The sequence below is a fragment of the Solanum pennellii genome, chromosome 3 (assembly GCF_001406875.1).
Source record: "Solanum pennellii chromosome 3, SPENNV200".
Lineage (NCBI taxonomy): Eukaryota > Viridiplantae > Streptophyta > Magnoliopsida > Solanales > Solanaceae > Solanum > Solanum pennellii.
In genome coordinates this window covers 69,290,012-69,302,860 of record NC_028639.1, presented here as the reverse complement: position 1 = coordinate 69,302,860, position 12,849 = coordinate 69,290,012, and the positions used below count along the sequence as shown (strand labels likewise).

Sequence of the window (12,849 nt, the reverse complement as noted above, 5' to 3'; positions counted from 1 at the left end):
TTTTCATTATTCCCCTACCTTTCTAAAATATTACATAAATTCCTTATTTCTCCCAATTCTCCAATCATCCCGATACATAAACATCCCCACTCAAATCCAATTACTCACTTCTTTAATTTCTCCCTAACTTCACTTCAAATTTTTATCGGTTACAATTTTTAACTCAATTTGATTTTCAAAAGGATTCTCTTTCCTGTCAATTGAATTCAAACTACTCAGCAAGTATTTTTCTCTTCCTTTTGCCACAACAAGGGCTCAACAATAAAGCTTATTCTTAACGTGTTCTCTCTTACTATTGAATAATTTTTCATGATTCTCATTGAAAAATGGATCTGGATCATCGAATCTATCATCAAGCAACATGCAAATTAAACAATTCATATATATCATTTATGTGTTTTTTGGTTTCAAATTTTCATACTCTTTTTAGAATTTTCGATGATAAGGTAAGTGCATATTTATTTATTTATTTTAAAAAAGAAAGTAATATTTCTGCTTCTCTACATTATCGTTCATTATTTTTCTGAAAAAAACTATCTAACTACACATACATTACTGCCATATATACTATATTTACCTTTAATTTAAAATAATTAAAATTAAAATATTTAAATAGATACACAAATCCCTTAAATTGATATTGAGGAGAAAGGAAGAAACAGGGCTGGTGGACGTGCAGTGGGGGAGAAATGGCAAATATATTAGAAATTTTTTACCCCTAATTAAGGAGTTCTAATTTAAAATAATTATGTTATATCAATTCAAGGGATTTGTGTATTTATTTAAATATTTTAATATATATAGAATAAATATTAAAAATGGTAATATGTAAATTATTTTAAACTAAAGTTAAATATAATATATATATGGTAGTAATGTATGCATAGTTATGTAGTTTTTTCAATAATTAATGACATGAGTCCTTAATCTCCTATGACTCAAACACTTAACTTTTAATCCTTTTTTTTAAGTCCAAGCTATCCATGTATGTATATATTTAGTATTGGCGCATGATATTAATTTATTAGGTTTCTCTATTAAGAAGAATCGGCAAACGTTTTAGACTTCAAAGGTTAGACTTCTCTCCTTTTTTTTGCTTTTCGATAATAATCTCAAGTTAATATATGAATAATAACGTAGATCACAATATTTTTAATGTATATATCTGATTTGTTTAAAATATATTGAATTCTCGTGAACGGTGGATTCTACATCCGTCATAGGTTCATGTAGCATGTTTTTGCAAATTATGGAGTTCAATTGTTTTTTACTTTTAGATTTGTCCCAATAAATTACTTTAGTTTTTCTCGCTCTCGCTGGTGTTTTTACCTTTTAAACTTTATTTTTGATGTTCAATTAAATTAAATATTATTTGACACTATATAAATATCCTTTTTATTTCAAATTAGTTGTTTTTTTAGAGTCAAAGTTAATTGATCATCGAAATGTATTACATGATGCAATTCTTTCTCAATTTAACAAAAAACACATTATAAATTATTATTTTTTGGTCAAAGATGGTTTAAACATGATACATTTATAATGGGACACACGGGTACAAATCTAAAAAAGTCAGATCAAAATTAAATAAAAATCTTGAATTCGTATCTGCATATGATTTTGATTAATCAAACTTTTAGTTCTCTCGTGACTAGGCACAATATGGAGGAGGAGAAGAAGACGACTCTCAATATGATTTCTAGTTTTTTCAAGCGCGGTAACAAGAAACAAGAGGCATGTGTAGATACTACTAGTGGTGTTAGTGCAGATACCACGAGTAGTATCGCATGTGCAGATGATACTACTGGTAGTATCGCGTGTGCAGATGATACTACTGGTAGTATCGCGACACTGAAATATGAAGAAGAAGAAGAAGACGAATGGATCTTGCTCCTTGTTGAAAGGAGAGCGAATGTTCAACAAATATCAATTTTCTTGATTGTGCTTGGTATCGTGTTGATTTGTTTCAACTATTCTGATGTGGTGTTTACAATATTTGGCAAGGAAAGTGGTTACATTGTCTGCAGAACCCTTAACTTGGGGGCTGCATTTGTTATTACTGTTTCTGGTTTAATTGTTTGGGATAATACTAGGGAGAATTAAGCCCTTTAAACACTAGGTATTGTTTATCTTGTCAATGGTTCCTTAGTTTATATAGTATGTATGCTTTGAAAGAGAAGTTAAATCATTCTATGAGTTAAAGTAATTGGTGTCTTGATTGAGAAAAATCCTCCAAATTTAACATTACCTCTTCGTAAAAAAAATACATAAATATGGCCTTTAACTTGGCTTCAAATCACATTTATGCCCTTCAACTTTGGGTGTGCACAAGTAGGCACTTAAACTTGTATAAAGTTAAACAAATAGGCACACGCGTCTTACATGTCATCCTACATAATGTTTTTTCCTACGTGGTGTCCTACGTATATTTTGTCATGTAGGACTCATGTGTTTATTTATTTAAAAGTTGGATAGTTAAAGTGTCTGTTTGTGCATTATGAAAGTTGAAGGTCAAGTTAAAATTTGAAGCCAAGTTTAGGGTCCAACATATGTATCATGCCAAAAAGATTGATATACAAGGCATAATACATATATTGGACCCTAAATTTGGCTTCAAATTTAAATTTTGACCTCAAACTTTCATAGTGCACAAATAGGCACTTTAACTATCCCATCTTTCAATAAATAAACACGCGATTCCTACCTGGCAAAATGCGTGAAATGCACACATTCTGCGCGAGTGAGGGGTAACTTTCGAGGCCCACAAAGGTAAAAACATGCTGAAATGACAATTCTACCCTTAATGAATCTCTTTTATATTAATTAAAATTAATTTTAATTTTTTTTTAGTTTCAAAATGACATGTAAGATATTTTTAAAAAAAAAACATTTAAAATGTTTAGTTAGTTGGCAGTCACTGGTTGGCTCACAAATAGACGTGGGAGCGTTTGCATTTCACGCACTTTGGATCCAAAAAATCACGTGTTTATTTATTGAAAGATAGGATAGTTAAAGTGCCTATTTGTGCACTATGAAAGTTTGAGGTCAAAGTTAAAATTTGATACCAAATTTAGGATCTAATAAATGTACGGACAAGGGCCTAAAATACCCTTAAAGTATTGAAAATGGTACAAAATTACCCTTCATCCACCTATTGGCTCCAAAATGCCCTTTTCATCCACCTATTGGCTCAAAAATACCCTTGTCATCCACCTTTGGGTTTAAAATTGACCATTTTTTAATTGTTTTAAAATTAAACTTTTTAAATATTTTTTTAAATACTTGGCGTTCAACTATCAATTATAAATTTAATTTATTAATATAATTTATAAACCAATCCACTACCCACTCATTACTAACTAAACCTCACTCAATTAATAATTCAATTATAATATCAAAATCGTCATAAACACTACTAAAACACGATGAAATTATAGATTACTGAAAATGACATTCAAAATTATTCGAGTCCGAATCGAAGCCCCAATTAAATTTAGGTTGAGCCGCTTATGTAGGAGAACACTTTCTTTCAAAATTGAATTAGAAATTTATGATTAAAGGTAAAGAAGTAATACATCCCGAATTAATTCATGCACTTTTTTTAAATATAATTTTATAAATATTTGTGATTTATTTTAAAACCTTTTATATATTATTTTGAAAAAAGTTACATATGAAGTAACATCACATAATTAAGACGTAAAAATAATTAAGATGAACATAGTCAGACTTTTAAGTTTATCGGTGATTCTTATGTTGCCACTTGAATGTATGATAATTTACTTCTATATTTTTTAAAAACACTCGTGGCAGTAGCTTGCATTAATAATTTGACGGTTCATTAATTTAGAGCGATTTAATTAGTAATGGGTGGATAGTGGATTGATTTATAAATTACAGTAATAAGTTAAATTATAACAAATAGTTGAGCGCCACGTATTTTAAAAAATATTTAAATAGTTTAAATATAAAACCGTTAAATAAGTGGTCAATTTTGAACCAAAAGGTGGATGACAAGGGTATTTTGGACCCAATAGGTGGGTGGGAAGGGCATTTTGGAGCCAATAGGTGGATGAAGGGTAATTTTGTACCATTTTCAATACTTTGAGGATATTTTAGGCCCTTTTCCGATAAATGTATTATGTCAAAATTTTATATCATTAGCTCACTTAAAAGATAACTAAGATAATAACAAATAAATTTAGTTAATCAACATCAATAATAACTTTAGCTATGGAATATAACTTTTACACACACGAGTGACTGAGTTGATATAACAAAGATATTCCATAAAGAAATTATGAATCTATTGTGTATCCTCAATCGAACTTGTCACACCGAGCTTGAGGAGAAAAAAACTTGTATTTACAATGTGGCCCAATCATTGCTAAGTTTGGGCCGGACTCGTGGATTAGGTCACAACTCGGGTCGGGTTACCGTTTTGTTGCAATCTCTCAAGATCCAAAGTCAAAATTGGAAATACCCAAATTTTCCCAGACTATCAACTGAACACTGAAAATCCAAAATTGTTCCCGGAATCCGAAGGTTAATTCAATTTTAGGGTTCAAATGGATGAAAATGCAAAGCCCAGAAGCGTTCTTGATTCACTGGGTGAAGAAATAGTGAGAATTGTAACACCAGTCTCAATTTGTATGCTATTGGTGGTTATCCTTGTTTCAGTACTAAACAATGATTCAGATTCTTCAGGTCCTTCATTTACCTCTATAGCCACAGTTGCCTATAGTGAGAGCAGCTCAGACTCAAACTGGGACAAATTGAAAGGTGCCCTTTTGAATGCTTTAGTCTTTGTTGTTGTTGTCACTGCTGTTACATTCCTTTTGGTCTTACTTTTCTACTTCAGATGCACCAAATTCTTGAAATACTACATGGGTTTCTCGTCTTTTCTTGTTTTGGGATTCATGGGTGGTGAAATATGTCTGTTCTTGATCGGAAAATTCAGGATTCCCATTGATTGCGTTACTTTTGCTTTGAGTTTGTTTAATTTCACTGTTGTTGGGGTTTTGGCTGTGTTTATGTCAAAGACGGCAATTATAATTACCCAAGGATATCTGGTTGTTATTGGAGTTTTGGTTGCCTATTGGTTTACACTCTTGCCTGAATGGACGACTTGGGTGCTTTTGGTTGCAATGTCATTGTATGACCTTGCAGCTGTTTTGTTGCCGGGTGGACCTCTAAGGCTACTTGTTGAACTTGCAATATCTAGGGATGAAGATATCCCGGCTTTGGTTTATGAAGCTCGCCCCATTATTAATCCCGACTCAGTTCAAAGGGGTGCTGTTGTGCAAAGGAGAGTTTGGAGAGAAAGACGGGACAATGATATTGGCTCTGATGAAAATTTGGATTCTAGGTCTAACTTGAATTCAACTGTCTATTCTAGTTTGGAATCAAGTACTGGTCTCGAAAGCCTTCCATCAATCGGCGAGAGGAATGCTGTTGATGTGGAGGATGGTGTTGATGTGGAGGATGGTCAAGTTTCAAGTTCAGATTCTGAGCTGGCTGCACCGCTAATTCAGCATAGGATAAATGTCCGAATGAATTTACAGGAAGGGTCAAGTGATGATTTTGCACTTGAAGGGATTGGTTTGGGATCGTCAGGTGCTATTAAGCTGGGGCTAGGAGACTTCATATTCTACAGTGTATTAGTTGCCAGGGCTGCGATGTATGATTTCATGACAGTTTATGCATGTTATCTTGCTATTATAGCTGGTCTTGGTATCACTCTGATGCTTCTTGCATTTTATCAGAAAGCTTTGCCTGCTCTTCCTGTGTCCGTTCTGCTAGGTGTCTTATTTTATTTGTTAACTCGGCTATTGCTTGAGACCTTTGTTGTACAATGTTCGATAAACCTGTTGATGTTTTAGGAGCATGATTTCCTCGTTGACAATGTATTACTTTCAATTAATGATTATAACATCTTTTTTTATTGTTTGGACCATGCTCCAAGTTGGCCAAACTGCAACTCTTGATCGACTAATTGTAGCAGGCAAAAATTGTCTGTGAAATAAAAGGGAAGCAGGTAGTGATTCAAGATGTCTGAAATGAAGAAGTGCCACTCCATGGATATACGAGCTAGCTGCGCTATAAAATCATTAACACCAATAGGTTGGCATATAGCTTATGCCTTTTATAGTGGTGCATGCATATCATAGAAAAACCAATTATAGTTGGCACATGACATTAACTATCGCTATTATTGCCCACATGCAGAGTGACCAATAACCTAAAGCAGGAAAGAAATTGATTTTAGGAAAGCACAAGGTGACAGGGACAATGCTCAAGTAATTGTGAGTCAAGCTATATAGAGAGGGAGGGATGAGAAGTGAAGTATGGCTGAAATGATTATAGTTCTTTCTGCACAATTTTTCTTGAATTTAGTAAGACCCACAAATATGTACTATAGCTATAAAGTGTGTTTTCTATTTTTTATTGAATCAGTCATAGAAATGACTGATATCTTCGATCTAGGAAAAATAATCTTGGGTGATCTTTTTCGTTTCAGTCAGATGCAGTTTTACAGTTTCATTAACAGAGAGACACATTTCTGGAATCTAACTAAATGTTATCTTTCATGATTGACCTTCACAAACACAAAAGTGGAACAAAATTACAAGATTGATCATCATCGTGTCTATTTTGCCTTCACTGTGTTACTTCTGAGACATATACTGTACTCAAATTGCTTGAGTGCCTTTGACAATTTTTAGGGTAAGTTCCTTCTTTTTGTTGCAGAGGAATGTGCTTGAACAGAGTCATCCAACTGGCTGACCATGACTTTGGGGTGTGAAAAATAGCTCTTTTATCATTAAAATGTCAGCAGAAAGTATTGTTTATTCTATTGTGAAAGTAAGTTTTGAGTCTTGATCGTCTGTTTGAGACAACATGGCGATTACCTAACCACTATGCTAGGGAAGTAATTTGATTCATTTGACAGAACGGAAATACAAAATTAAGAGAACGATGCTCTTTGAAAGCCACAGTCATTGGATCTATAACTTTGGCTCGAAACCACGACTGGAACATTAAGCGCTTAAGAAATCTTAGTCCTTAGTTTCCTTATTGCGAAAAAGGTAATATGGAAACTCGACAATTATTTGACACTTCTGCCAAAAAAAAAATCCATGAAGTTAGTAGGAGTGATTTCATGTATAAAACAGAGGGGGGGAGGAGGGGGGGGAGAGGGGAAGAGGAGAATATTAAGGGACATAATGATAAATGCCAAGGAAAATCTGAAGTCTCTGAAGCTAGAGTTGGCATCTTATGTAAGCTCTGCCTCACATTCTTTTCAAATTGATTATGTCTATTCATTACACTAATTGTTCTTTATACTTGTGAGTTGTGATTGCTTAAACAGATAAGTGTTAGATTTTATTGTTATTTGACACTACTGAAAGTATGGTTACTGAGAGAAACATGTATTTATTGTATAACTCATCTGAGAAACTGCAGTTGCCTGTAATGACCAAGTTTCTGTTGACTTGTAATTTGTTTGAAAAAGGATCATGATGTGACAAGTACATTGGAATGATTGAACGTGAGTCCACCTGATCATTGTTTACGTGTTCTGATTAGTTAAAGATTATGAGGTTTTGTTTCTGTTACTGAAAATACTTCCAACAGTGTTTTTTCATGCTCAGGAGGTTTAATTTCTAACTTCACTAGTTCTTTCTTGTTTAGGAAAATCACCTTATCAGAATAGTTGGTGTTGTTTGGTAATCGGTTAGAGTTGTGTCGATATTAGTTATACAAAGATCAATTATAATGGAATCTAAATATTATTTTGTGACTGTTTAGTTATCCATCTTCTATCCTGCATAAAATATACGTAGATTCTCCAACTTATATATGTATTAGTTTTGTCGGTTTCTAAATTGCAAACCGAACATTATATTAGGTGTGTTGTATTTTATGCATAGCAAAAAGATGCTGCCAAACATGGTGTTACTTATGCAAGATTACTTAGCTCTTAATCAGCTACCAAATGACCCTATAAATGTCTCAATCACCATTATATTAGCCCCTAGCGCCACTGTTCCCTCAAAAGAGTCAAGACCTTCACACCAACATAGGTTTTAAATTTGAAAACTACAGATACATGTACAAGGAAGAAGACTTGAAACGACTTTTACTTTAACTATGAAGCATAAATGATACAAATGTTCAGTGATAGTTATGGGGTGCTGAACTTCTGCAGTATTAACACCGAGAAAAGAATAAATCAAAATGATTTGATAGGTGGCTGAGCATGTGCTCATACAAGTTTTCCCTTTTACCTGTACAGATGTATTGAATGCCATGACTTGAATATCTAAAGTAGTTAGGCCTCTCTATCAGACTTTAATATCTGAAGTCATCTTCTGTCTTCCAACCTTTATGGCTCAGTGGTTTTGACCACTTTTAGCCTACATTGTTTTGACTTCCCAAAAATATCATCAGATTAGTGTTGGATCATCCAAAAATAGTGCCTTCTTGGAGGATTCTGATGCGGATGGGGCAACATTTTTTAGGAATCTGAACGACATAGCTATGACAAGTGATTTGGGACACTCATGTTGCAAATGATCAGCAACAGAGTGTTAGCAAGAATGAGAGTGGAACACAGATGAAAAGGAATGCATATACCATAAAGTTACCATACTAGATTGAACTCGAAAACTATGGACAACTATACATCTGTGTGGTGTGTGTGTGTGTTAGGGTGGGGGTGGGGGGAGTACAACACTAATGTTGATAAATTACAAAAGATAAGACAATTGAAACGCTCAATGCAGGAAAATATACTACTACTGTTATTCAACTTTCACCTCCTCCAGTGATGATTAAGAGACTTTGCTGAACCTTGAAAAAAGTCCAGGAGATACTCCTCCAAGTCCTCTTCTGTGTATTTGATGTGCTTTTCACTGAGAGATTTTCTCACCTTTCCAGCGAATGTACGGTAGGCATGAATGACTCTTAATCCGATTGAAACATTCAAATCAGCTCGAAGATCAATATCTGGAATAGTCCATCCTGTCTGGTTTTTATACACTTCCTCAAAAGCAATACTGAAATTTCTGCACCTCTCCTTCAGAACTGCCTTCCCTAACTTCTCATAACCGGTTATCAAAGATATGATTGAATTCCATGTTTTTCTCTCATAGCTTTTTTCGTGCTGCACATATTTTACAATATGTATTTTTATCCACTCATCACCAAAACAGGTTCTGAGTTTGGAATTCTTGATTTTCTGGACCATGTAATGGATGTTGTTCATCAAAAAGATGTGCTTCAAAGAATCGTCTTTATATAAATTGGACCTATCTTCAAGGTTGGATTCGAGCCTGGATGTTATTGACTGCAAGTGAAAAGCCAATGGACATGGGATTTCGGATGAAATGTCGAGCCTGACCAGTGTATCGACAACTTCAACCGAGCTCTCTACCTCTCTGTCCTCTAAAAGGAACCTCAGGGTAACATAATATTCTGACAGAAGCATGAAATAATTGATAACATACTTGGTCAGAGGATGAACACCTCCTCCTTGGAAGGGAGTTGTTGAAGTGTTTGAAGCAATTCGATTCCCCAACCCCAGAAAGATTGCTTTTGCAGAATCTCCAAGACTTTTCATGAGTTCATGGTACTCCACTTGAATGGAATTACCATGGTTTACACAAAACAAAGCATCCACATCTTGACAAAGACCTCTAAGAAGCTCATACATGTCGAGTAAACAAAAAAGACGTTCTGGTAGAAGGGGACCAATAGCTACAGCTTGGCCAAAATTCAAAAGACACATCATGGCATCCTTTGAGACCTCAATGAAACATGTTGAACTGACAGATCCAAACTCACCGAGGATCTGATCAAAGAGGTTTTTCTCACTAGGGAGATAGAATGCAATGACATTCTTCGTTGCCTGACGCCACTTCTTAATTCTGCAATTCAAGCTTGCCCAGTCCATTCTCAGCACATCTTCAATGCTGATTTGTTGCATACAGAAAAGCCCCAAGTATTCATACAATGCATCTTTCCAGAATCTGATAAAAACTTGGCAAAATTCTTGAACATAATGTGAAGCTAACATCAGATCTGCAATGGACTTGATATAAGGAACAACGCCTGGATGGACCAAATCCATTATTATACATTCTTCTGATTCAGCTCTACTACTATCCAGACAAGATGTTCCCTCAATTGAGTCATACTCAATTGAGACCATCGTCTCCTCATCAACTACGGTCTCTTCACAAGAATGGAACGACACATATGCATGCTCAAAACACTGCTTACTCTGCGCAAGAATATTGATAACTTCTTCCTGCAGCCTTACCATTGCAATCTGCAACACACTGTGAGCTTGATTAGTAAGTCTGCTTTGTTTCCTGTTCTTGTTTAGCACCATACTTTCCAAGCTCACTATTATACTCCGAACTTCTTCTACATTTTGCAGATACTCAAGAAGTTGATTAGAAGGACCAGTATCCCATATCTTCAGACAATTTGACTGCAAGGACATGATCTTTGCCTCAGCTGACTTCAACCGACCTTCAATCTCTTTGAAACTTGTGGTCTCATCCTCTTTTGCTTCAGTCATTGCAGCCAAATGAATGTCAAGATCGGCTAGAGTTCTTCTAACTTCATCGCTCAAGCTTGTCCTGTCTTTTAACGCCTTCACAAGGTGTTGAGCTGCAGCAATTACATGTTCATCCGCCGATTTATCGCCTTCCATTTTCAGGCAACAGGTAAAGTCAAAAGTAAACTTTGGATGATCCTTCCTTCCCTCAAGCTCTAATCTTTTAGGTAATCAAGAAGGAAAAGGCTGCTCCCCACCCCTTAGATAAACCCCTAAGTCCTCACCAGAATTCAGAACACAGACTAATGACCAGAAAATACCCCCATAAACCTCAAGTCCTCAAAAAGGTCAAGATTCTCTAATGAAATGTGACAAGTTTCAACAAAGGACACAAAATTGGGATGTACATCTCTTAAACTCTTTCAGGGTCACTAACATTAAAAGATTAACAACCATCAAAGAATGGGCATGTAACAAAACCAAAGTTCAAGTGCTAAAAAGGGATTAAAAGACTATGTAGGTAAAGCCAAGATTATGCTTGTTTCTTGGAGCTCTCTCCTCAAAGATTGGTTCATTGAGTCAAGAAAAGAACAAAATATAGTAAAAGGGATGATGAGATGTGAAGTTATTGAAACAAGAGTTAACTGAATAGAAAGATCACACCTCTACGCGTTTTAGTGGAAGATAATAGCCCAATCAAAACAATGACAAAAGGGTACATCGTATAGTGGTAGTATTGAGGAATGAGATTTGTTGCTGATTTTCCAACAAGTACTTTTCCATTAAAATACATAGAACTTTAGTGGTCAAAAGGGAAGAAGAAAGAAACTTCTTAGTTGTAAAAAGTAAGCAAAAATATATTCAGCTAACCTAGACTAAAGACTAATATTTGAAGTTGTTTCTTTCTCATTTAACTAAAATCAAACCACCATGTAGTATTTAGCTAACTACTCGGGCTCCAATGTGGATTTCGGATATCGAATGAGAAACACAATAAACTAAAATCAACAACAAATCCAGTAAAATCCTACTAAATGAGGTCTTTATAGAGACGTTGTTTTCGATAAATACTCAGCTCCAATACATCCAACCCTAGTAAAATACAATAAGAAGAAAATAATTTCCAAAGCATAACTAAAATCAGAATTTTCTAAATTAATACAGTAAGTAATTTTTTAATTCTTGTGAGTTGTCTATGTTTTTACTCTAGGTGCCTTTGACTATTGACTATGGTGGAGTATTGGGAGAGAAAACGGGTCGGGTTGGATGATCGACCCATGAGATTACTAATTAACGTTGACGTATTAATGATATACCTAGTCAGATTAACGTAAGCGCCTAGCTAATACATTTACCTGTCGCTTGCGTCACTTCCCTCCCACCCATGTGTGCTAAAAACGATTTTTAACAACCGGAATATATACAAGTTCAGGTAAGTTTTATTTAATAATTTTATTTTTATACTCTCTTCGTTTCAAAAAAATTAGTCTAGTTTGACTTGGAACAGAATTTAAAAAGAAAAATGACTTTTTAATCTTGTGATTTTAAATTAAAGTTATGTCAAATATATCAAAATGTCCTTTAATCTTGTGGTGTTAAACATGTCAGGTGGAAAGTTAAAGTTAAAGTGTTGTCAAAAAAGAAAATGGGTCATTCTTTTTAAACAAAAGTAAAAAGAAAATAAAGACATTCTTTTTTAAACGGAGGGAGTAGTAAATTTATATTCATATTTTATTTTTTTATTTTACATATTATTTTTCAGAATAACAAAAAAAATGTAATAACAATAATTTTGCAAGATTAGAAAAAAGAAAAAAAACGATTAAAAATTTCAACTCTCTAAAAAAATGTGTTATATAGATTGAAAATTTGAATATTGTTATAAAATCAAGCTCATAAGAATATAATCATAAAGAGAAGAAGACAAGAGAAGTAGATAGAAGAAGGGGAATTTTCTTCTTATTCAAGTGTGTATTACATTGGTGAATGATATCTCTATTTATAGGTAGAGAAATCAATCAAAAGGTCACCATGTTTAATGTCACATTAGTAGATACATTTCTATCCCAAAAAGATTCATCAGCTTGGGAATACATATCCATGACAAGGATAAGTTTATGATAAGCTTAATGGACAATCCACTTAATTCAATGTATTTATAACACTCCCCCTTAAATATCCATAGATAATGTGTCTTGTTAAAACCTTACTAGGAAAAACCCTGTGGGAAAAAATTCTAGTGAAGGAAAAACAGTACACATATCTTTTGATACGCACTA

General features: G+C 34.1%; 3 protein-coding genes across 3 annotated transcripts; 2 read left to right on the top strand and 1 right to left on the bottom strand.

Moving 5' to 3' along the window:
• Nucleotides 1-1,662: 1,662 nt before the first annotated feature.
• On the top strand, nt 1,663-2,103 carry LOC114076453. Its single transcript, XM_027915486.1, has one exon. It carries the CDS (start codon nt 1,663-1,665, stop codon nt 2,101-2,103), a length of 441 nt encoding a protein of 146 aa, XP_027771287.1.
• A 2,361-nt stretch (nt 2,104-4,464) lies between these two features.
• Nucleotides 4,465-5,956, top strand: LOC107012510 (presenilin-like protein At2g29900). Its single transcript, XM_015212376.2, has one exon. The coding sequence runs from the start codon at nt 4,569-4,571 to the stop codon at nt 5,880-5,882; it is 1,314 nt and encodes a 437-aa protein (XP_015067862.1). The 5' UTR covers nt 4,465-4,568; the 3' UTR covers nt 5,883-5,956.
• A 2,276-nt stretch (nt 5,957-8,232) lies between these two features.
• LOC107012355 (exocyst complex component EXO70E2-like) lies at nt 8,233-11,442 on the bottom strand. The gene has a single exon (XM_015212176.2). The coding sequence runs from the start codon at nt 10,724-10,726 to the stop codon at nt 8,819-8,821; it is 1,908 nt and encodes a 635-aa protein (XP_015067662.1). The 5' UTR covers nt 10,727-11,442; the 3' UTR covers nt 8,233-8,818.
• Between the last annotated feature and the right edge of the window lie 1,407 nt (nt 11,443-12,849).